Source organism: Furipterus horrens, unplaced genomic scaffold (assembly GCF_987537825.1).
Source record: "Furipterus horrens unplaced genomic scaffold, mFurHor1.1.pri manual_scaffold_12, whole genome shotgun sequence".
Classification (NCBI taxonomy): Eukaryota; Metazoa; Chordata; class Mammalia; order Chiroptera; family Furipteridae; genus Furipterus; species Furipterus horrens.
Genome location: NW_028327182.1, coordinates 22,225,752 through 22,252,496, shown reverse-complemented (window position 1 = coordinate 22,252,496; position 26,745 = coordinate 22,225,752). Strand labels below are relative to the sequence as shown.

The window sequence follows — 26,745 nt, the reverse complement described above, 5'->3', positions numbered from 1 at the left end:
TGCATTCCCTATCAAAATCCCAATGGCATTTTTTGCAGAAATATAAAAACCCATCTAAAATTCATATGGAATTTTAAGGGACGCTGAATGACCAAAACAATCTTGAAAAGGAAAGACAAAGTTGGAGGACTCAAACTTTAAGATTTTAAAACTTCTTACAAAGCTACTATGATTGAAACAATGTTGTGCTGCCATGGGATAGACATAAAGATTAAAGGAATAGCATAGTCTAGAAATAAACCCTCATATGTGGTCAGTGGTTTCTCCACAAGGTTGCCAAGACCATTCAATGGAGAAAAAACAGTCTTGTCAACAAATGGTGCTGGTAAAACTGCATGTCTACATGTAAAAGAATGAAATTGGAGCCATACTTCACACTGAATACAGAAATTAAGACAAAATGGACCCAAGGCCTAAATTTCAGAGCTAAGGGTATAAAACTCATAGAAGAAAACGTAGCAGAAAATCTTCGTGACCTTGGATTTGGCTTTTAAATGACACCAAAAGTACAAGCCCCGAAAAAAAAAAAAAAGATAGGTAAATTAAATTTCATCAATGTTAAAAACTTTTGTGATCAAAAGACATTATCAAGAGAGTGAAAAGACATCACAGAAACTGAGAAATATTTGCAAATAATGTATCTAATAAGGGTTTAATATCCAGAATATATAAAGAAAACCTACAACTCAAAAAAATATTTACTTATAAAATGGGCAAAAGACTTAGACATTTCTTCAAAGAGGATATACAAATGGCCAATAAGGACACGAAATAACAGTTTTGGCAAGGAAGTCGAGAAATTGGAACCAAGTACGTAGCTGGTAGGAATGTAAAATGATGCATCCACTGTGGAAACTAATTGGCAGTTCCTCCAAAAGTTAAATATAGAATTACCGTATGACAGCAATTCATGTTACTCCTAGGTAGATACCCAAAGGAATTGGAAATAGGGTCTCAAAGAGATATTTACACCCACTGTTCAAAGCAGCATTAGTCACTAGAGCCAAAAGTGGAAACAACTGAAATATGCATCAGCAGATGAATGAATAAACAAACTGTGCTATAAACATGCAATAGAATATTATTCAGCCATAAAAAGGAATGCAGTTCTGAAACATGGTACAACATGAATGAACCTTGAAAACATTACATTAAGTGAAATAAGGAGACACAAAATGTCAAATATTATGTGATTTTCCCTTACAGGAAGTACCTAGAGTAGGTGAGTTCCCAGAGACAGAAAGCAGAATAGAGGTTTCCAGGAGGAGGGTGAGAGAAATGTTTTGACTTAACAGGTACAGTTCTTTTGGGGGTGATGAAAATGTCCTGGAAATAGGTACTAGCAATGTTATACAACATTGTGAATGTGCTTAATGAAATGGTTACAATGGTAAATTTTATGTTATTTATATTTTAACCACAATTCCTTTAAAAATTTTTAATTATACTAGTGATTTAGGTGTATAAGTTATCTATTTTATGCCCTGGTCAGGTAGATCAGTTGGTTGGAGTGTTGTCACCACACGCCAAGGTTGCAGGTTCAATCCCCAGTCAGGACACATACAAGAATCAAGCAATGAATGCATAAGTAAATGGAACAAGAAATCGATGTTTCTCTCTCTCAAATCAATTTTTTTAAATGTTTTAAAAATTACCTACAAATAGAAATGGAAGGAAATACGAAGGCATTACTAATTTTTTTGTTTACATTATTTTGAATAAAAATATAGCTCAAATAAAATTTTTATTTTCAGCTAATCATTAAAATAAGATAAATTTTATGTCACATAGCTTCTTAGACCAACAAGTGGTAAGGAAATGTAAATAACCCTTCCCCAAAATTGGCAACAATATTTTATTTAAATTTTTCTTTCCTGTTTACATAGTCTTTAGTAGTAGTAGTAGTAGTAGTAGTAGTAAGAATAGCTATATTGATTAATAATTTTTAAAACTTCCCAATGTACACAGGAAAAGCTTTTCAGAGTAATTAATGTAAGGAGGAGTTGGTATACTGTATCTGTGCTAGAACATTTGGAATACTTTAAATTTCTTGTAAAATTTTCTAGATTTTAATGAATCTGTTTTTCTTTAGCTTGACAGGGCCAATTCTCTGTTAGACCAAACTCAACAGCCTTATAGATATCTCATTGAATCAGTGCGTCAGAGAGATTCGAAGATTGATTCACTGAAGGAATGCATTACCCAGCTTGAGAACGATGTCAGGTAAACCATCTAAAACTCTTTTATTTGAATAATAAAGTTGTTGCAAACATGATATTGCTATAGATAAATTTACTTTGTAAATTGTGAAGAAAAAATTTAAATAATGATGATGGTTTTAAATGTAATGAGTATTGAAAAACTAGGTCACATCATATTAGGTATTCATATTCCACCTGATGGTCAGAAGTTTTAGCCTGGACATAACAATGCTATACTTTTAACAAAGCATCTATTCACATGACAGCTGTCCTGTCCTTGATCCCCTAGACATCTTTGTGGGTTGCAGGTTGACCAAAGGGAGAGGGGGAATACAACCAGGTGCCATTTGTGGAGTCAAAATTACTTTTTAAACATAAAGTGTACACATTTACTTAGATTCATGTTGACTATGCTAAGGAATTTTTAAGCTTTGCTTCCCCTGAATCTTTAACCCATGAATTACCTAAATGTAAATAAATAAATTTCTTTCACTTCCTTAGATGGAAATTGTTTTCTTACATGGCACTTATCCGAAAGACTTACTCCATTAAATAATTATCCAAATTCTTTACATGTTCATCTATATGATCATTTTAGTCTTTTTAAATTGCAGTAAAAGAATGATGCTATACATAAAGAAGTTTTAGCTTATAGATGGTTAATTGGCTTGTTGTTAGATTTGAAGATTATTAGAGTAAATTATTCCAATATACAAATTATTAACAAGTTCATAAATATTGAAGCAGAAAATTAGATGGGAGTGGAAAATGTTAAATTAAGGAATTGGAAAACAGTAAGAAGACAGTTATTAAACCCGGGTTTTTTAAGGTATAAAATATAAAATATAAAACTATTGATTATTAACTCCAAAGTATATGTGAATTTTTTGTTGAATTAGAATGATTATCTTTTCTTGCCTCTACCCCAACCAAAATAATTGGTCCAAAACTTTATTCCTGATATTAATTTTTGATGATTTGATAAAATAATTTAAAACACATTTGTGCTTTAAATGTTAACATAAATAACAATCTATTTCTAGATTAAAGTTAAAAATTATATTTAGAATGTATATAAAACAGCATTAATAAAATAATCAAATGAATTAATTAAACAATTATTTTATCAGTACCTATTGCAGGCAGTAGATTCTGTCATCATTTCCAGGGTTCCTGGTTATCTTAGGGGAATTGAAGAAAGAACCCCAAATAAAACTTTTTCTTCCTATATTATATAATTCTGTTATAGTTGAAATTTTGTATTGAGTCATTTTACCTTTGTAATCTTGGAGAAGGTTATATAAAACGTCTGTGGAAAAAATTGCCTCTTTCACAATTACCTTCAAATAAATTTATTTGAATTTTTATCATAGATAAAAATTTAAGAATTAAGGTAGCTGAAAATGATGGCTATAGAAGAAAAATAATAGATGACTATAGGAGAAAGTTATAAAGATGAGCAAATTCAGCCATAGTGAAATTAAGGAACTTTTCATCTAAGAACATAACAACTTTGTGGTAGGGCCAAAATTTGAATCCACATCTGTCTGCTTTCTAATTCAATACTCTTAACCATTATTTTATACTGCCTCCCTATATGCTATTCTGAATAAGGGATAATTTTTCATTAACAATATAATTAAGGAAGAGAAGCAAAAAGTAGTGTAGAATAATGCTTAAAAGCAGGGCATTAATGAGTAATTGATAACGTAGCTGGGTGATGGATACATGGGAGTTATATTTTCTCTTATTTCAAAATACTTCATAGTAAAGTTCTTTTTTTTAGCTGATTTTAAAGGGAAGTACAGATCCTATAGATAAATTGCGTGGGTTCAAGTCCAACTCAGTACTTAATTTTAAATTGCAGCAAGTGAATTGAACTCTCTAAACCTTGGTTGTTCAATAGAACTTTGTGTAATGATAAAAATATTTCACATCTACACTGTCCAGTATGCTAGCCACTAACCACATGGGCCTGTTGAGCATTTGAAATGTGACTAGTGTTACTGAGAAACTAATTTTTTTTAAGTAAATTAAATTCATTTTAATTTCCACTTGTGGCTAATAGTTCCGGTATTGGACAGTACAGCCATGTTTTTCATCTGTGAAATGAGGTTGGTACTGACAGCACCTAATATCTGTGGTCATTCTGAAGATTAAATGATATGTTGTAATATATAGAGCACTGTGCCTATACATTATAAATAATCTACAAATGTTTGATATTAATAGTATTTATCTTACATTTAACAAGTTTTTATGTTGAAATTACCTTAAAAGTGAGCAGTGATCTGACACATGGCTCAATGGATTGAGTGCCAGCCTGCAAACCAAAGGGTTGTCGCTTGGATTCCCAGTCAGGGCACATGCCTGGGTTGCGGGCCAGGTCCCCAGGTGGGGGCGCTCAAGAGCAACCACACATTGATGTTTCTCTCCCTCTCTTTCTTCCTCCGTTCCCTCTCTCTAAAAATAATTAAAAATTTTTTTAAAGTGATCAGTAACATTTCTCAAAATATGTTGAATTTGGATGAGAATTAGGACTTTTAATAACAGCAACAATAACCATAAAATCTATGCAATTATGGAATTTACCACAAAAAAATTATTTGTGCTACACATCTGAGTCCTTTACAGTTATCTGTCTTTTATAAATATATTGTATAATATTTAGTACGTTCTGAACTAATAGTTCATAGGATATGAAAGCTTGCTCTTAACTGAAGCAACTACCTTCTAAAGTGAAAAATTAAGTTGCTTAAGTTGTGGTAGCTTAATTATGGCCTTTGATCTATGGTATATGTACCCTGATGACGTGAATGAAATGGTGTCATACTAGAAAAAAGCTCAATCAACAAGTCAGATACAGCAAGATAGATCATAGATCTATGTACTGTCACTCCTACTTGGAGCTGATGACATTTCAAATGTAGTGGAATTATCCTGGGCTTTTAATACACATCAGCCTAGTTTCTCTTCTCATGGTAAATGTGTCTTTAAAATACAGATATTAATGTGAACATCAAGGGGTACTTGTGAAAATTAAGTGAAGTAAACATATATAAAGCGTCTTGCACATAGAAATTCAGTAAATATTACTTCCATTTGTCTTCCATAATTCAAAATTTAAACATTACATGACCCATCCAAAAAAGATTACTAAGTGATTATGTTCCTTGAAAATATCTATTCCTCTTTGCTGGGTGTTGATTTTAATAGTAAAGACTATTTATATTAATTGATGGTATTTTTAAATGTTTCTCCAGCTTATACAATAAAAGCTCTTTAAAGAACTGAATAATTTTATCATTTTCTTAGAAAATAAAACAATACCACTATACCACACTTACGACTTGCAAATTTAGCTATACAATATATTCAATGTCAAGAAAGGTTATAATAAATATGCACTAAAATGAAATCATTCTAAACATGTTAAAAGCTAACTTCAGAGATATCCCTATTAACTACTTTAAATTCCCCTATCACTATCGTAATAATCCATGCTGAAGGTAATACTGTTAATTCTCCTCAAGCCACAAGAGACAGTCTACATTATATAATTTGGTCTGTAATTCAGAACTGAAGGAAGCATAGAAACAATAATTAGCAAAAATTTTATTTCCCAGTTGTCAGTTTTGAGTTTATTCATAACTAGCAGTTTAAGAAGAAAAGAGTACATTGTGAACTTATTTTGTAAGAACAAGCCAGGGTATATTGATCCAGGAAGTTAAGGAACAAGATAGCAGGAATATGTTTTCAAATAGCAGGTGAAATAAAGCCATAAACATGAATTCCTGAGTAATAATTAACAGTGAATTGAACAATTATGGGTGTAATATACCATTCATGATAGATGTGCTTATAAGGATATTTGTTTTGTAGTTGCTTTATGAGTCACACATACAAGCTTTATATTTTTAAAGGTTAGTTTCCACTGTCATGAAATGTGTCTTACAGAGACTGAACTTTAATTGAGTAATTACATACAGATTGGAAGAACACAGTAAAATAATCATCGTATTTAGTTTTAGAAAACCACATATTGAAGGTGGTCACCCTTGTGGTTTAAGAGAATATTAGGTATGGAGAAGTCTAAGACTTTCAAAAATATAACCCAAGTATTGTCTATGGAGTCCATCCTGTTTGTGATAATACCAATGTCCTTCAGATAGAACACAGTTACTCTGTCAACCAGTTTATCCACCCACCTTTTCTTCCATGTTACATGATTATTTAGCTATTTAAGTAAAGAATATACACTTTGTTCTGGGAAAAATTAAAGTCTACATATAAAGCATTTCTAATGAATTATCCAGTTGAAATCCTTTAATTACACCAACATTCCATTTCTTTTACACTGCATTTTATTTAATGAACCTGGTGGTATTTGAGAGTGTGTATGTGTAAGTACTGCATGTGAGTATATCTGTATAAATACTGTGTCTGTGTGTACATGTATATGAACGTTAACATATATCTGTTTCTTGAAAAATCCTGTTTCTATTTACTGGATACTTATTTTAATTCTGGAAAATATTTTCTAGAGAAAAAAATTTTCTTTATTCAGCCACGAAAAAAGAATTAGTCAGCGGTAAAATGATTCTAGCTAAAGCTAGACTAGAATTCTAGAGTTATAGATATATCTGATCTTTACCATGCTTTGGGGGACTCTCAGAGCACACCACTTGGTTTCTTTCCTTCGTGTCATTTAGTTCTTTTCAGTTCTGCAACTCAGTACAATCTATGACGCCTAACTTCAAACGTCCATTTGTTTTTCTGCTAAGCTGCATTCACCTTTATTAGTATTTAATGACTTTTCCCCTGGTGCCTGTTTTTCCATCTAAAGTAGTAATACTACGTGGTATTTATATAGAGTTTTATGGGTTTAATTCTTTATATAAATTACTCATTAGGTAATTCTATATCCCTTCAACATGCACAAGTATTATTTTCCACGTTTACAGATGCAAAAACTGAGGTTCGAAGAAGGGCGGCGCGGTGGGGGCGGGGGCTGTGCTTCGCACCACACAGTTGAGTCAGTACACAACGGAAACAGAATTGCGTCTCATCATCTTCTCAGAGAACAAACTATGATGCTTCCTTGGGGAAGTTCTCAATTACCAGGAAGGAGGAGAATGTGAGCTTTCTCCTCTTAAGTCCTTGAACTTACCAGTTTTTCCAGAATACCTACTATAATACCTTGAATTTAAAAAAAAAGAAATTCCTGCCTGATATTTTTTAAATGTGTGGCTTTCTCTTTTCTTAAAATAATGACTTAAAATGTCTTACCTATTCAGCAAAAACAATTCTCATTAACTTCCCCATCATTGACCAAAAAGAAAAAAAGAGAGGGGGAGGACAGAAAACTCACAGGCAATGTTGTGGTGATTGCGGGGGACAAGGGAGGTGGGGGAGGGTCGGGAGGATAAATGGGTAAATGGTGACAGAAGGACACTTGACTTGGGGCGGTGGACACACAGTACAGTATACAGATGATGTGTTGTGGAATTGAGCACCTAAAACCTGTATAATTTTGTTAACTAGTGTCACCCAATAAATTCAATAAAAAAGAACAAATAAATAAATAATACACATATTTTTAAATTTATCTTTCATTCAAAACATCAGGGTTTTCTTTAGCCTTTTGCTACTTAATATTTATTAACAAAATATAAACCAAAATATGACTTTAAACTTTGGCTTGTGTGTGGTTTTTTTTTTTTTCCAGCAATTTAAATAAAGAAAAGTCAGCTTTACTACAGATGAAGAATCAAATGGCATTAGATTTAGAACAACTTCTAAATCATCGTGAGGTACTTTTTCCATTTTGTTATAATTTTTACCACTTTAGGATTTTTTAAAGTCCATGTTGGGTTAAGATGATTGGATCTTAGTTTTCCATGTTTGTTAATGACTTTTCACATTGGCATCTCCTGTGACCTGGCCCTTTACAGTCAACTTGTGATATTTTATCCTTTATGAATTAATTTATAGTTAATTTTTTAGGAGTTAATTCTTATTCTAGGGATGTCCCTTCTTGTTAACCCCTTTTATTGCCTTATTCATATCTGTCGTTAGATTTCCACATTATTTAATAATTATGTTTTATCTTTTTTGCATTAGATTGTAAATTTTTTACCGTACCTCTGTCTTATTCATTATTGTATGCCCAGTGCCTAGTGCACAGTATTTGTGTTGAACTCTAAAGTTTATAAAGTTTTTTTTTATATGTTCCTCACCAAAAAATTCTTTAGTGTTAATATCCCCATTTTATAAAAGGAGAAATGAGTTTTAGGTGGCTTGCTCAAGTTAGTTAGTACTGAGAGATAACCCCAGTTTTTTAAGTCAGATTTATTGAGGTATAATATACATATGGTAAAACTGACTCTTTTTAGTATACATTTCTATGATGCTTTTACTAACACAGTTGTGTAACTGTCACCACAATTGATATGTAAAATAGTCCCATCCCCAGAAAGTTTCCTTACACCTCCTTTGTAGTGACCTTTTTTCCCAAATGGAGTCCTAGCAACCACTGATTTGTTTCCGTCATTTGTTCCTTTTTATTACTGAGTAATAGTCCATTGTATGGATGTACCAAAGTGTGGGGTTTTTTTTAGATTTTATTTATTTTTAAAGAGGGAAAGGGAGGAAGAAAGAGAGGGAGAGAAACATGAATGTAAGAGAGAAACATCGATTGGTGGCCTGTTACACGCACCTGGACCAGGGACCAAACCTGAAACCAGGCACGTGCCGAGACCAGGAATTGAACTGCTGGTCCCATCTTTGCAGGGTAACCCCCAAACAACTGAGCCACACCGGTCAGGGCTGTACCAAAGTTTTTTTAATCCATTCAGCAGTGGATGGACATATGAGGGCATCTGTAAATAAAGCCACTTTGAACAATTGTGTATGTGTTTTTGTGTAAAAGTAAGTTTTTATTTCTCTTGGTAAATACCCAGGAGCAGGATTACTGAGTCATATGGAAAGTATATGTTTAACTTTATAAGGAACTGCCAAACAATTTTCCAAAGCAACCGTACCTTTTGCATTCCCACCTGCAATGAATGAGAGTTCCAGTTGCTCAGCGTCCTCGCCAGCAGTTGGTATTGTGAAACCTAGTTTTTCAATCCAATGCATTTTTTCCACTGAAATATCACTGCCTTGTCTTAGCCATGTTTTTACCATTTTGTTATCCTAATAGAGAAAGAAATGCTCAAAACAGATCATTGGTTTATGAGTATCCTGAAGACATTTTTCCAATCTAGGAAAGATATACCAGATATTTGCGAAGAAATTATTGGAAAGCTATTACTAAGGAGATGAACTTGGAATTTTACTGGAAGCACTTCAAAGGTGCATATCCTAGAAATTGTCAGGCAGTTGGGGGGTTATCTCTATCTTAGAAATGGCTTTGGAGTGAGTTCTCTTCAAGGTGTATTTTATATGACAGGTGAAAGAGATAGGAAGGTATCTCTGGACTAGACTTTAGAGATGACTTTTAGGAAAATTAAGTAGATCTAACTACAGGTTACACACTAGGAAAAGTGTCTCTGAAGATATTGATACTATTTCTGAGTCCCAAAATTCCACGCCTTATCTACTGTCACTGATGTCCTAGGATTCTGCCTTCAGATAATTGTTCTTCGCTGTGGAAACCTGATTCGTTCACTATGTGCACTTTTAAAAATGTGTTTAAAATGGAATATTTAAGAGATAGTAACTACAGATTTCCATTCAGTCATACCAACTTTTATTCATAAAGCTGCATAATAAGTATGTATTTCCGAATGACAATTCTCACATGATTTCTAGGGAATTATGCTGGTCTGAAGAATATATAAGCAACTTTAATATATAAATTTTTCCCATCATACTTGGAATGGCATTATTCATAAGTCCAAACAAAAACTAAAAGTTTTACTCAGTGGGTTGAAAATTGAAAAAATTTAGAGCTAAGCGTTTAAAGATGAAAATTAAATACTAGCAAGATGAAACTATGCATATAAATTACCTACTATGAAATAATAATAATAATAATAAATTGTCTCCTGTGACATAGAATCAATGAAATATGCATGGATACATATCTAATTAAATAATTGTTAATATTTATGCAGTTGATAATATCTTCATTTTGTCAATTATTTTTAATAATTCAACTTTACGACTTTTCTTAATGCCCAATATCTAAAGAAAAGTAGCTATTTTTCTTTATAAAACAAAATAAAAGTATTAAAAAAACAATTCTGAAATAAGTTTTCAATCTCTTTCTAAGAAGCAGTGTAATACCAGCTTGCGTAGTGTGTGCAAGTGCAAGTGCAGACTGCTTTTATGGAAACAGAACAGCCATTGGCCCCGGGAAGTATTGGACCATTCACTTGACCGTTTTACTTGCTGAAATGGAGCCTGCCAGATCAAGTTATTCATTTTGTAGCTCTTGAGGGTCAAGTGCTCAAAATAGCCAGTAGGTACAATTGGATACGAATAACTAATAAATATAATTTTTTGAAAGTGAAAATCAGGGTTGAGACAAAAGTGAGGAAGCAGGAGGTGCCCACTCTCAGAGGGGTGCACAATGCAGGCCTGGTGCTTGACAGTTTGCCTTACTTACCCTAGTCAGGATCCTGGGAAAATTATCCAATGGGAGTCCTTGTTTCGATAGCTTAATTATCTCTGTTTAAATTAATGATTCATAAAGAAACCAAAAAAACACTTTTTAGTTTTCTATTTTCTTTTTGCACTGGACAGCTCTAAGTTTTTCAGCAGGGTCACTTAGTTCTGTTAAGACTGTATATGGTCATGTAATGTGAAATGAGATCACCAACTCATTTACATAGTTATCAAGTATGTATTAAATGAAAAAAAAAAAAGAAAGAAAACTGGTGGGATAATTCTAGGTTGACAACTTTATAACATTTGGGACATGGTCACAGAGAGTTTTTATTTTCTTTATTAATGTCAGCTCAAAATCATTAGTTTAAAAGTAATCCTCTCATGTAGGAGTTCACGTGTGAAATAAGATTTCTAAGAATGATAAAATTATTATTGGCCTCCTATTCTATAAATTCTTGGCATTTATTCATTCAAAAATGGTTGTAGGTATTTGGAATTATAAGTAGTATATTAGGTGATTTTTATTCTCAGTGTTTCCTTTGTGAAAAGGTATTAATAAAACATTAAAATGTGACAAGAATGGAAAAAATAGCATTTTTAGGTTGTCTTTTCAGGCTATAAAGCTCAACTGGGATGGGTAAATATATTAGATTAAAGGATCTCCACAACAAATACTATGTAAAAGATGTGGTTGTGAATTGAATTGAGATCTCATACATGTTTCTATTGTTTCACTTTAAATTTTCTAAGTTCTGTCCCTGTATTCAGTGAAAACTTCATAAAGCAAAGTGAGGGGGAAGAGGCAAAATATCTCTCCTGATAAAAATTCTCTCTATTAAGGTACAATTTATTGTCATGTCCTCTGCCTTTAAAAGATCAAAACAAGATCTGGTGTCATCTCTCTTTGTTTTGTGGAACTATTTAAGGCAGTCTACTAAGTACTTCTATTTATATTACATAATTTAGTCTTTACTGCAGTCCACTGAGATAAATATCATCGTCCCCACTTGTACAGATGAAACTGATGCTGGTAAGAGTTAAGTAACTCAACCACGATTACATATTTACTGTCAAACCTGGAAGAAATATCTTTTTTCACCTGAAACATAAACTCATGAATTTTCTTCTTAGTCCCATTTAGACAAAAATCTCCTGGTGAATTGCTTGCTCCAGTTCCAGGAAAATTTTTGCCTGTGTAGATGAAGTTATATCCTTTCTTTTTTTTTTTTTGTCAGGAAATGAAAACTATGTAATTTAATGTATTTTCTTTTTTCTTTTCTTTCTTTTTTTCTTCCTTTTTTTTTTTTTTTTCTTTATTTTTAGTTACTAGGAAACTCAACTGAATATCTTATCCAGGTGTTATAATCTCTTTTTTTTCTTTTACTTTAGATGCCTCAGGAGAACTTCTTTTGTTTTATTCAAGTGGGTTGTAATCTTCACTTATACTAAGACCTCTTAGGAATAAAAATATAAAATATCAAAAATATAAACCTTAAGTAATCGGGTTAAAAAGAAGTAAATGAAAAGATCAACTGATAACAATGGCAGGGCTTCGAATTGAACATTCAGTTGTGAGAACAAGTAATGAGATTCCTTAGAATGGCTTCTGTCTTATTGAGCCTGCATCTCAGGAGTCTTCTTGAATGGTTTTTGTTTTTCATCCACTTTCTCCACTAATACTGCCTTGATAAATCAAGATTTTCTGATGACCTTTGGAAAATTCAGATTTTCTTTGTTTCTTTTGAGAGTAGAAAAAATGTCTTTAATCAGCTAAATGTCTGATACAATAATGAGCAGAATTTTAAGAAGCTGGTGTAAAAGCCCTTTTCCAATTTCTTCTGCAACTGCATTAAAGGCAGTGGTAAAGTTCCAATTAGGAAGTTATTCTAGTATTTCAGAGAGTGACAGTGGTGTCTTGAACTACATTGGTGATGATGGTGCCTGACAAAAATGGACCAATTTGAAAGCTCTTCAGAAAAGCAAAATCATGGGGCTTCGCAATTAACTGCATTTACAAAACAGTTAGAAGAATGAGAAATGATACCCAGGGTTTTGGCTTATGTCTTGGCTTTATGGTGGTGCTACAAAGAACATAGGAATAGGTTTGGGGGAGGAAAGTTCAAGAAAATACCTACATGGATATAAAAAGTGGAGAGTAACAAACGTAGGTTCTGGAGCCCATGCAAGAGAACTCATCTGGAGGTAGAGATCTGAGAGTCACAGCCTAAAAATGGTGCTATGCATGAATGTAGGAAGTGCTGGGTTAAGTGAACTAGTAAGAGCATAGAGCGTGAGAACAACAAAAAAAGGCCTCGGACAAAATCCTGAGGAACAGCAATGGGCAGAGGAAAAAGCACTTAACGAAGAAGATTGAAGAGGGACCAGATTGATGGCAGAGTCAGGGAAACCCAGCAAGAACCATTCAGAAGAGATGGAGTTTCCAGGTCAAACAAAGATAAAAAAAAGAAAATGTGATTCATATTTAACAAGATGCTGAAGTGGTTTCAGTAAAGCTAAAAAAGAGATTGCAGTGTATTGATGAATGAACAGAGGTTGAAAAGTAGTCATAGGAAAAATAGATAGCCCTTACGATATTTGGGTAAGAGAATATGGGATGTCAGGGAGGGAGCATTAGACCAAGGGCTGTTACTTCTCAAAGTCGGAGACTATCCAGTTTAAATGGTGACAGGAAGAAGCAAAACAGAGGTATTGAAAGTACAAAAGAGAGAGAATAATCAGTTGAGCAAAAGTATGGGAAAAGGAAGAAATACAGAGCAAAGTGATGAGATTTAACTTTAGATGGGAGGGGCACCTTTTGCATTTTGAAAAGTAAAAATAAAGATTATGATAACATACAGGTAAGTTTGTGACTTGGCAGTAAGAATTTAGGGAGTCCCATCAAATTGCAAGAGGGTAGGGTCAGAGTTTTGAGGAAAATTCTCCAAGAATGTTTGCTGAACTAATTATGGCCCTTTTCAGTTTTCTAATAATTGCACTAGAAACTGTCAAGTAGAATAAATAGTCAAATAGAAAGCTTTAGAAACTAACCTTTCATATATCCTTAGTACTTCCCCTCAAAAAATAAAATTCACTCTGATAACTGATACTTTAACTGGAAAAATACAGAAACTCTCCTACAATGGAAGACAGTTTTAGAGAACTATCTGAAAGTAGCCAATAAGCTGTCATACCTGAAAAGTTTGTCTAGAACACGGACATGGTAGTTGTAGTCATAGTAAGCTCTGTGGGTATGAGGCAGCTAAGGAATAATATATATTTGTGGAATATAAGATCTGTTTCTAAGACATGGGATCTTATACCCTTTCATCCAGTGCTCCTGCCAGTAATATTGCTCAGGGTGCACACAGGCACAATAACCAAACACTCTTTACTAAGTACCTAAAATGGGCAAGACCCCCCACTTGCCTGAATGTTGGACTAACTTCCACTGTCCCAGGTAACTTGCCTGTAACTGCAGTGTATGTCACTTAACAAAAAGAAAACAAACTCTGCCGTTAGCCAGGTTTCTGAAAAGTGAAGTCACAGTGTAATTATCATTCTTTTATGGTATGATTATGTTCCAGGAGTCTAATTCATATGTTCTTTGTGATTTCTCGGAAAGTTTCAAGAACATTTCAGCATCACAAGTGTCCCTTAGGCAATGTACTTCGTAAACGGTTCAAACAAATTACATTTTTCTACATGTGTGTCATTCTCTTTGTGTCCTACTTAACTGTTTTTAAATTTTGTTAAGAGTACCTTTTTGCAGGGTTTTTTTATACACCTATGTAGTTAAATTTTATAGTCAGCATGACTAGGAAAAAAAACATGGAGTGGGTAAGTTAATTTTAATAAGGATATAAGTATTTTCCAGATTCATATATTTCTCATTATAATCATGCTCTTCAAGTTAAAATTTGTTTCTGATTGAATGTAAACGAGTATCTTAAAGAAAGAGTGAAACCTAAAGCACACATACAGTATAAGCCATATTTTCCCTATAATGTTTTAGAACACTTTTTTTCTTCATCTTAGGATATGTGTATTCAGGTCTGAGAAAATTAAGGGAGAAAAATGTTGTAAAAACTCATTGCAAATGTGAATTTACACATACTTTAAATATGACAGAGCCAAAGCTATTGTGTAACAGTAATAATAATATCTTAAGTTTTTATAGCTTCTTTCTACCAAAATATCTAAAACACTTTTAGATCAGTATGTTATGCTACCATACTTAAGGATCAGTTATAGATTGCTTTCAGTCAAGTATGTCTGAAAAGAAGCAAGCAAAGAAAGGAAAAGTTTTAAATTATCCCTCTGTAATGAGAGAAGTGGCCTTTGGCTTATGCCTTCTAGAATTCAAGGGGGCATTAAGCTTTTCCCCAACACGGGTATTTTTCTGTTCATAAGAAAAATATTTAATATTTGTATATTACTTCATAGTTCTTTTTCTATCCATTTATTCCACTTAAACCTCACATCATAAGACCTGTGATGGTCCTATACTCATTTCACAAAAGCAGCAACTGAGTCCATTCTGTGGAATGTTAACTCTCCTCAGATTCGAGTTGCATAAAAGACACTTGAATTTCTTTCGGATTGCACTCCTGTACCTCTGTGTTTGTGTGGACTTGTACTGAAACTTAGTAGAACTAGGTCAAACTATTTTGAGTTTCATAAGTATCTTGGCTTCTTCTTTAATCTTTTCATCATCTTTTTTAAAATTACAAATATCTTTGTTGTATCCTGTAAGTAAAACTCTGTCTTGTGTGAAGCAGTATAATATCTCATCATAAAAATATTTTGTTTGTGTATATATGCCCTTTTAACTTTTTCACGTCACATTTTCACATCTATTATGTATTGTATAGACCTGTCATTTCTTTTCTTTTTCTTTTTTTGAAGAATGAAATGTGTATTTTTCCCACTGCATTTTAGAAGTTTGGCATGTTTTCTTTTACAGGGTTAAGTACACTTCTCTCATTTATTTTATTTTTTTTATCAGTAAGGAACAAGTAAATGACCTCTAGCTATCATTTCTAACCCCGTGTTTTTATGACTCTTAGTATAGTAGCAGTTTATAATAAACCAAACAACTCTAGGCCATAAGGAGACTCACAAAACAAACTGCAAAGCTATAAAATAAGTCTCTGGAACTTGTGGTGGCCAGGAGAGAATATTGACAATGATATGAGATGATTATGGTCATAATTCTTTTAGGTATTGACTTGGCATACTTTGCTACAAACTTAACAAGTCACTGATCACATGTCAAGGACCAGCACTGAGAGAAAGCTGGGAACCCGTGGAGAAAGGATAGGCACTAGAGTGAGTCACACTCTGGAAACCGGTGCTCAAAATGGAGGATAGAGTTTAGAGTCTGAAACTGATGATGAAAATTGGCAAGAATATGCATCGAAACCTGTCAGATTAGACTGAAAGAAAAGAGTAAAGGCCAGAAAACAGCAACTAGATGCATACTAACTGTTGCCGAAGGGAACGCCAGGCACTAAGAGGACAGAAATACCAGAACAAAAAACAGAAGTCCAAGGCACTGTTCAGGAATCAGGTGAGCTAAAGTCCACACAAACCAATGAGCACCATCAAGGTGTCCCCATTTCTGTTTTAATCAACTGCAGCCATAGATTTCAACTTGGACCTACTTCTGCATGTTAGTACTAGCTTCCTCTACCTGGACCGCTGTTGAGAGTGACCTTAAGATAATATTCAAGTTCAGGAAGAATGTTTCAGGTGATTAGTTATGTCCCTGAACCTACGACAGCATAATTAGCTCTCATTCGTGTAAATACTTGAGCTCTCACTGAGCTTGCAGTCACAGGGTATGGCTCCAGAGGTGTTAATGTCCTCGGAAATGCTTGAGACTAAGGAGTAGATAGGCCTTTTTTGGTGTTGCTCTACTCAAGACTTTTCTTTATTCTGTTCTAGGCCCAAAACTTTTTAATACCAGCAGATAGTCTAAAGAAAGCAATATGATGAAAGAATCCTTTTCAGTCATAAGAGAGAAGACTTAGATACAAGAAATTCAAAATAGGCATGAGAAAGTGGCAGTAATAGACTTGTTATGCATGTTTCCAAACACCGGAATTAAAACCTAATGGTAGTCTTTAGAAGGAGACATGTTTTCTTTGTTTTGTTTTGTTTTTCTTCGTTTTATTATTGTTATTGTTACTTTGCTTTTTGTATAGAGGCTAGCTTAAATAACTTGAAGATCCCTTCTAAACCTGAAATTGTGCATGTCAAAAGCCTTGAGAGAAGGTAGCCGCATTATTATGTAAATAATGACAGGTCTGAACCCAGGAGGCCTGCATTTGAATCCTAGTTTCACTTCTTAGCAGCCAGTGAACTTGGCTAAATTTCCTAAAGCCTTCTAAACCTCAGTTTCCTCATCTTCAAAACTGAGGTAATATCTACCTCGTAGTATTCAGGAGAGGTTTAAATTATTATGTAAAATACTTAACTCAGAGCCTTGGCACATAGTAGATAGCAGTGAATGTTACTTCTTGTCCTTTCTCTTCCTCTTTTCACACCTAAAAAATTCATATTGTCCCCTTGAGGCAAAGAGACAATACTAGGATGAGGTTAGCCCACAAATGGGAGCAAGTATTTAGATGGAAATACTGAGGGCCTCTGGAAAAGTTTGCAGTTGTAGATACTCATGCTATTCTCTTAAAAATTTTGCCTTACAAAATCTGCTTTTGTCTAGTATCTAGAGTATAGTACATTGGCACTGAACGTGTATTTGTAACTTCATCAAAAATCATTTAGTAAACTGCTGAAATTTGCTTTGATAATTTAAAATTCTTATTGAGGACTACATAGGATGGCTGAGTTTGAATTAAATTTACATTTTCTTTTAAACTATGAACTGTGTTAAGATAATATCTGGATATTTTTTTAATCTTTATCTGTTAAAAATCTCTACTGAAGTGCTTACAAGTGAAATGATCTGAGGTCTGAAATCTGCTTTAAAATCTTTTCCAAAAAAACTGGCAAGAAAATAGATAAAACGATGTTGACAAAACAATGTGGCAGTTCCTCAAACAGTTAAACATAGTTGCCATGTGACCCAGCAATTCCACTCCGAGGTGAACACCCAAGAGAAACGAAAACATCCACAAAAAAACTTGTGCATGAGTGTCTATGGCAGTATTATTCACGATAGCCAACAGCTGGATACAACCCAAATGTCCATCAAAAAATCATTGATTAAACACTTTAAATGGTTGACTATATGGTGTGTTAATTATATCTCAATAAAGCATTAGAAAAATGTTGATAATTGTTGAAGTTGCACCATAGAAATTGAAGGTTCAGCATACTGCATCTCTTTTTTTGTGTCTTTGTAAACTTCCATAATGGAATGTTTTTCAAATGCTTTTTTAAATGAAGTTTAAGTATTGCTTGTATTGTTTTAAACCAGATTAGTTTTTTCCTTTGTTACCTCAAGTAGAAGTGATACACAGAATTACCTGAGTTGTTACCCATGAGGCTTTGTCATTACTGTATAAAAGCACTTACATTTAACCTGCAGTGGAGTACATATTCTACATTATACTTGTCAGAGCTATTTTCATGAAGAAATGCCATCTATGTGTCCCCTTGCCAACATCTTTGCAGAGTTTACAACTTTCAGCAATTTATTGGCGTGAACTATGCAATACTGTTAAGCAGCTGCTCTGCAGTTGAGCTGTCTTAATGTGCACTTTATGCAAATAGCTTATTTAAATGGCCAACGTATGTACTTCTGGATTCAAGACAGCAATATATCTCTTGCATGATGATTAGCTGTAAAATAGCAATCATCATCATCATCATCCTCTGGCAGTTTCATGAGAATGTTCTTGCCCTTGACTCTTTCTGTTTTGAAGAGTAATTATTTTACTGCAATGTGGTTTTTATTGTTTTGTCTTTGTTTTATCCTAAGTTTTAACTATATAAGATATAATTCTACATTTATTAATTTTCATGAATGGCTTACTCATTCTTGAAGTTCCTGTAATTTTCTTATAAAAGCACATCAGAATTAATGAATATTGTTATAATCAGACTGTTACAGAATGCTATTCAAAGGTCTTAAACAAGTGGTAAAAGAAAAAAGAGAATTGGGGCATGCTGCTTTTTCAGTATTTGAATTTTACCATGAACAAGTAATGCTTCTGTAATTTAAAAAGAAAACAGGAATTTTAAAATGTATTTTGAGAAATGGTTTCTAAATTAATGAAAGATTTGCTAGGAATAGCCTAGAACTGTCAAAATGAAGAGGCTCCAGATTAGGACATTCTTCCACATTTTGTCATTTCGGAGAAGAAAACCTATTTTCTGTCTGAGGTCCCTAAAGTGAAGTTTGCTGGACAGATTTTCTTGTCCACATGTATAGATATTGTACTCTTTCATTCAGATGAATGCCCCATGACAGCAGAATGAAAACATTTAATCTGCTTATTCATAAGTTGGAACACACAAGCAAAGACTGTCAGAAATTGCAAGAAACTTTGTAGAACAAGAGAAAAATCACAATAAGCAGAGAAACTGAACCCTTTCCCTAGAAGAGAAAAAGAAAATTCTGGAGCAGCAAAGAACTTACGAAGTATTGTAATTAGTTTCTTCAGAAAGACTTGAAAAAGTAGTATTTTCATAAAATAAGAAACAGTGGGGAAAGTTTGTGATATTTTTAAAATCTGCTAAAATCAAAATCAATAAGTTATTGCAGTAAGTAAAAATGCTAGTAGAAGGATGTGAGCAAAAGTCAGCAAAGGAAGTTAAGAAATAGCTAAACATATTGAAGATTCCAGAAAGGAACAGAATATGTACAAAGATACAAGAATCAGCTTGGCATCATTGTTCTCAGAAATTTGACTTTGGAACAGAGAAGTACTATTATCAAAGTTCTGAAGAAAAGCACAATACTTTCTTCCACAGTATCCTCTTCGGGAAACTTACTAGATTGTATGCCATCAAAAAAACAAAAAGAGATGTAAGAAACAATGGAACTTGCCAAGATGTGCAATAAAAAGAAATTTCACGATAACAACAGTGCATCGGTCTTAAAAACAGTCAGTACAAAATTGATTCCAGCTAACATTATGATTAAGAAGCTAGATAATCTTAGGTAATATTATTTAAAAGGCATATATTGTTTCCATCAATGAGGAGAAAAAAGCAGGACTCAAAGAAGAGAGGAGAATGTAAGTCGGGATTGAAATAGGAACTAGAATAGATGGCATGATTTTGAGCAATCAATGCACTCTTAAGAAAAAGAATCCAGTTGAACTTGATACTTGAAACATTCTCCTTTGAACATCAGAGGTTCCTTTTCTGTGACTCTAATCACACTCTCTGCTCTGCAGTGAACAGTATTTATAAATCTTAAGACAATACTACAAATAACCCCACTGACCAATCAGAAGAGGATAGTTACAGAACAGAGGAAAGTAGACTCAAAAGCTAAGAAACGAAATGCAAAGGTCAAGTCCAAACAAAAGAGCAGAACCTTAAATAAGAGATGGAACTAGGCATCAGGAGCCAGGCAAAAACATGATAAGAACTGAACCAGGTCAGGAACAAATCAGATGTCAAGAAGTGTTCCTCTTACCAAACTTGTAGTGGTAAATTTGTTTTCTAGTTCTTGTATGTTGGTTTATTTCTGTTTTGTCAGTTGTGAATTGGGATCTCGTGAATGACTTTTCATTAGGGCAACTAAGGCAGGACAATGTATGTTTAAAAATGTAGGTGAGAGCTATATTAAAATGTTTTCATGGTTAGGAAGACTCAACATTATAAAAGTCAGTTCTCCCTAAGTTTGTTTGTTTTTTTTAATATCCCAACCCTATCCCTAAGAATATAGCCAAAAAGCACTTCAGTCATTAAACATTAAAATAGAAGGATATGGTGAGTAAACAAACAGACCATTGGAAGAGTTTAAAAGTCCAGAAATAAATCATACACTTACGGACGTTTACTATATAAGAAAAATAGCATCTCAAATTAATGAGGGGAAAAAAATTATCTCTGCAATATATAATGTTGTTGTTACAGAATAACCATAGGGAAAGAGATGTTGAATTCACCACACCTATCACCAGAAGCTGGAATAAATTTCAAACAGATTAAACATCTAAATGTTTTAAAAAGAAAAGAAAAAGAAACCATAGAAGTTAACTAGAGGAAAATAGAAGAAGAAACCATGAAGAAGGCTAGAAAATTAAAGATTGACATTTTCAGCTACATCAGAATCAGAAAGTGCATAGCAAAACAGTAAAAAAATGTAAACAAAGCCAAATAAAAATTAATGGAAAAAATTGCCATTCATATCACAAAGGGCTGATATCTCTAACATATAAAGCACTCTGCGAAAAGTATAAAAAAATGACCAATCACCCAGCAGAAAAATGGGTCAAGGGTAGCAACAGAAAAGAAAATACCCTTATATATATGAAAAGCTGCTCAGCCTCAAAATAGAAGAAATGCAAACCAAACATACCCAAACATTTATCAGACTGGCAGAAGTCCGAAAAGGTAACACAGGCATACATTTTATCAGTTAGGAAACTGAAGTTCATTGAACAGGGTAGATTGCCTGAGTTTACACAATTAATAATAGAGTCAGGAATGGATGAGTCTTTGACTTATGATACTAAAATATTTCCACTACATGTGCTTCGCTTTCTCTGTTCAGTAGATGATGGCATTTTAGATACTATTAGATGTTAAAGCGGAATTTTCTTTGCTCAAATTTACCATTGATATGAAAGGGATCCATCTATATAATCAGACATAATAAAACTGAACAAAATTGTTGTACATCTTATTTTCGTACCCATTGTATTATCCTAATAGGAATCTTACAGAACTTTGTTGCTTTTAAAGTGCTCCTTACCTGGATTTCAGAAACCATGCGAACACTGTTTAATACTATTACCAGGAATGGAAGCAGTGCTTTGACACACCCTAATTTGGGGTGATCCTAGTCATATTTAAACAGAGATGTGAATTTCTCTTCTGTCTCCTGACCAACTTCAGGGATTACAATTGCTCCTATACCAGGAGCAGAGAGAAGCCAAAGAGAAACAAAACGATGGTCTCCACTAGGGCACTTAGGGAACTGAGGCCTCTGCCCAGCAACCTACAACGCCTTCCTTTTCTTCCTCCTTGTGCCTGCCGCCCTCCTCTCCCCTTCCCCAGCAAGTGTGATTCCCTTGACCTTATTTATCTGTAGACTAGTGGTAGGTAGGGGAAGAAATAACGTATTTCTTTTTTTTTAATCTTCATACCAGGGTACAAAAGTTATGGCCACAGAAAAGAGGTTCTTCCAGGTAGAAAGTTTTCTTCTGGTATGCTAAGGGATGGTCATCTCCTCTTCCCCTCTATTTCCTGTGGTAAGAACAGGAGCTGAAAGCTGCCTCAGCACTGGACATGTTGAACATTAAATCAGTGGTCATATGTTTCACTGTAGGGGAGCAAAGAAATGAAATAATATAATCTGGAAAGCAAAAGAATCTTCAAAAGGCTCTGATAATAATAAAGGGTTTGTCATATTGGCAGCGTCTAAGGTGTAGCCATTATCACGTGTATTGGCCTTGTCACCCCCATGCTGCAGAAGGGATTCCGGTACCATTGCTCCCAGCTCCACTCTTGGCCCTCTGATTTATTAAGCCCTGTGGCTTAAACTCAACAGCTCTGTTTTAAAATATCCACTCAAGCTAGATGGTTCTAAATAGAACTAATGACAGCCAGACCAAAAAAAAAAAAAAAAAAAGAGGCCTGTAGGAACTTGCTCCGACACAGAGCTGGTGTCTATAAACAGATTCGTAGAATGGAGCAGAGCTCTTTCTATCACCATAATGCTTGTGTCTTGGCATGAAGATGAAATAAAATAATAGGAAAGAAAAAACCTGACACAGCCTACCACCATTCTACGTGAATTAGAGTTTAGTCTGCCCTCTGTCCCTATGCTTTTGTTTGATTGAATCAAGTTAATAATTAATCATAAATATCCACGAAATAATGTTTGGTGCTTAAAGTTTGACATAGGGAAAAATAAAAGCCAACATAGACTTAGAAGAGGGGGTGAGTGAAAAATTTTATCTGAGTTCTTTAAGAAGTTAGCAAAATAATTCTTAGTCCAGCCAGCAACTGGATAAAGCTAACTTTGGTTTTCATTCGTAAGAGAATAGGGAATAATGTGGTTAAATCCTGAAGCTGTATTAAACTTACTGTTTGAACTGCTGATTAGTAAGCAAGACAAAAATGGGGGGCTCTTTTTTTCCTTACCATTTTCATATAAGACTTCAAAAGGAAATGTGATAGTTTACAAGGTAGAAAAAAGTTAAATGCCTCAATAATTCACTCAACAGACATGTAGAAAAACCGTAGTGGAAAGTAACTATGCTAGTAGTTCCCCAGTTTGTCTGTCCCTGAGAATCATCTGGAGATCTTTTAAAATTGTCAGCGCCTAGGTCACACCCCAGCCCAATTATTTACAGTCTCTGGGGGTGGGACATAGGCATCAGTCGTTTTGGAAACTCCACAGGTGGGTCCAATGTGCAGAAAAATTTAGGAACCTTTGGACTATAGAGTGTCATACTTACTGTTTACCATACTAAAACTACTAACGATTGTGTGAGTCATATATGTTATTATTGTTCATTAATGTTATTTCGTATAGTATAATTGCTTCAAATGTTTCTTCTAGTTGAAGGATGAAAAGCTGGCCCTGGCCAGGTGGCTCAGTTGGTTGGAGCATCATCCCGTACAGCAAAAGGCTGCGGGTTTGGTCCGCAGCAGGGCGCGTGCACGAAGCAGCCGATCGAAGTTTCTCTCTCTCTCTCTCTCTCTCTCTCTCTCTCTCTCTCTCTCCAAAGTCAATAAATATATCTTTGGGTGAGGGTTTTTGTTTTGTTTTTAAGAATCAAAAGCTGTGGTACATTTACACAGTGGAATAGCAAAGTAGAAGGAACTCCTACCTTTTGCAACAACAGGGACAGACCTGGAGATTATTAGGCTGAGTGAAACAAGCCAGGCAGCGAAAGACAAATACCACATGATCTCACTTACAAGGGTTTATGTGGGATCTAATGCACAAAATAATATCCTCCTAAGGGTAAATAATATCCTAGATGAGAGTAAAAACTATATATTAAAAAATAAAAGCAGTCATTCACAGTATATAAATGAGTGAGCGTGGCTATCAATAAAACTTTTAAAATAAATAAATAATAATGAACAAAACAGAAGCAGAAGGCACGATCCATGGAACGACTGACATCTGTCGTGGGGAGGTGGAGGTGGGACTGGATGAAAGAACATACATGCATGACTCAGACACAGATGGTAGTGCAGGGATGACTTGGGGGGCAAGGGCTTGGGTGGCAGTAGACAAAGGGAAAGGAAATGATGACAACTTTAATGTAAACAAAAAATAAAATAAGTGTCTTAACATTAATCATTATTAGTCTACTGGATAAAAATCATCCTTGCCATTTTTTTCTATCTTCATATATCAACAGGAATTGGCAGCAATGAAGCAAGTTCTCACTAATATGCGCAGTAAGCATTCTGAGGACAGGTTACTTCTTACTAAAACGGAATCAAAAAAGGTGACAGAAAATCAAAAATCGAAGGCTTCGAATGTGCCTAGAGAACATGGAGACAATATATTTATACCCAAACCAACACTGTTTGTAAGTACAAAAAAAAAAAAAAACCTTAAAAGTTTAATCTCTGATTTTCACTAATTATAATTTCCTTAAATTTTTTTCTTTTATTCATAATGGTTTTAAACTAATTTTACTAGTTTAAAGGAAGGGCCTGAAAATACCTTTCTTAATCCCTTTTCTGAATATATATACACACATATGTCCCATCTTACAGCTGATAACTGGGTTTTATATTTCCCGTCAATATATTGGACTTGCCCAGACATTAGCCTTAATCTAGCATTCGCTTCCTTCAGTCTCCAGGGACTAATTATAGGGAAATCAGGAAGGCATTTTTTTGTAAGTTTTTAATTTATGTAAGAATAAAAAGGATGCAAAATATCACCTTATTAGGTAGAAATGTATTTGCACGGAAATTAGTTAAAGAATAAGAAATTACAACAATTCGAAAATGATGCTTTAACAAATAGTAAGAATAACAATGAAAAGGCTACAGAATCAAAATAGGAGTAACATTATTAAATATTTTACTGTACCTCAACATGGTTTCCCATGCATGCTTTAACTTCTAAGAAACATGATTTTTACCATCTGAACATAGAGACTCGAAACCAGATTTTAAGTACGATATTCTGATTCAGTGAGTCCTCAGAATCTTAATTTTTTTTTTAACCTCCTTAGGTGATTATAGTAATCAGTCAAGTATGGGAGCTTCTGATCTAAGCTATTTCATTATACATCCAGATCATGCTACTCAAGATCGAGGAGGCGATTACATAATTCAGCCTTTAAACAAAAGTGAAAGAATTACAATCTAGATTAAATAAGGGATAATTGTTGTAAGAAGCTATGTGGCAGTAACGGAGATGGAGCTGACAGAGAGAAAACAGGAAATCTGGATTTACCAGGCTGGATACTTGTAGTTTTCACTTCCTCATTAACTTGCTCATGGCACCTTGTCTGGGATTTCTGTGTATCCTTCTCGTGTCTACTTTCTTAAAACCTAGTTCTACCCTGGCTGGTATGGCTCAATGGATTGAGTGCCGACCTGCAAACCAAAGGGTTGCTGGTTCGATTCCCAGTCAGGGCACATGCCTGGGTGTAGGCCAGGTCCCCAATTGGGGTCATGCGAGAGGCAGCCATATGTTGATGTTTCTGTCCCTCTTGTTCTCCCTCCCTTCCCCTCTCTCTAAAAATAAATAAAATTTTTTTTAAAAAAAATACAAAATATAAAGTATTAATTAGGTAATTTTTTTCCTTCTTTATGCTTATCTATTTTTCTACAATAAACTTTATTTCTTTAATAAGAGAAAATTTTTCAAGGAGGTATGAGTTCAGCTATGTCTTTATGAAAAGTGAGAGAGAATACTGTAAACCAGTCAAATTAAGACTATGCGCTAATAATGCAAAATTAGAATGTGAAGACTTAGTCACTTGGGGAAAGTCATTCAGATGTTCTGAGCTGGTTTTTATCTATAAAATTAGGAGGAAAATTATGTGAAATGAGATCTGGACTTCTTTGATGCCATGATTCTGTAAAGGCATCATAATTCTTACAGTTATTATTTTGAGTATTTTCAATTTTCCATAACAATATTTTTCTATTCTCTGATATTGTTAGTAAGGGATTTAAGACGCAAATACTTGAAAATAAAATCTAATCATTTAATGATCTTATGGTTTTATAGCTGAAATGGAAATATTTCTAATTTACTCCTAGATCATTTGGCTGAAACTATTTGCTGTTGGCATTTTTTCCTGATATTAAATTTAATAATGGATGGATGGATGCATGTTTATATATGCATTAAAAATATGAGGAAAACACAAAATGGACAATTGAGTGGAGGTGGAGATAGAGGTGTGGTATCGGGGGGAGGAATAAGAGTTTGAGTGAACGCTTTGCAGGACTCATATGATATTTATATGTGAAGACAGCTTCCAAAGGTGCATTTTATAGAAATGCACCATTGATGTGGCAGTTGCTTTTCAGGCACTTAATGCACCAAAAAGACTAGATTGAACCACAGAGTGTAAGTGCTTGAAGGACAGAAGCCATATTCCCATTGCCTTGCAGAGCACAGGAACAAAGCACATACTCAGTAAATATTTGCTGAGGATAAAAATTCAATTCAACAAATGTGTACTGACTATATGCAAGAGCTTGTTCTGAACAGTATCTGATCATGAAGATGCAGAGTTATCGTTAAAAATGCCTCTCCTCCAGGATCAAGGATAAGTAAACAAATAGT

At 34.1% G+C, this 26,745-nt stretch overlaps 1 protein-coding gene across 2 annotated transcripts in view; it reads left to right on the top strand.

The window, feature by feature from the left end:
• The window catches only part of PIBF1 (progesterone immunomodulatory binding factor 1), a 169,494-nt gene that overhangs the window by 132,266 nt on the left and 10,483 nt on the right, over nt 1-26,745 (top strand). For both annotated transcript variants that reach the window (XM_090258571.1, XM_090258570.1), the window contains exons 15-17: nt 2,093-2,223; nt 7,930-8,014; nt 24,344-24,517. In XM_090258571.1, coding sequence (XP_090114697.1) covers nt 2,093-2,223; nt 7,930-8,014; nt 24,344-24,517 — 390 coding nt within the window. The remainder of the gene's footprint in view (nt 1-2,092; nt 2,224-7,929; nt 8,015-24,343; nt 24,518-26,745) is intronic.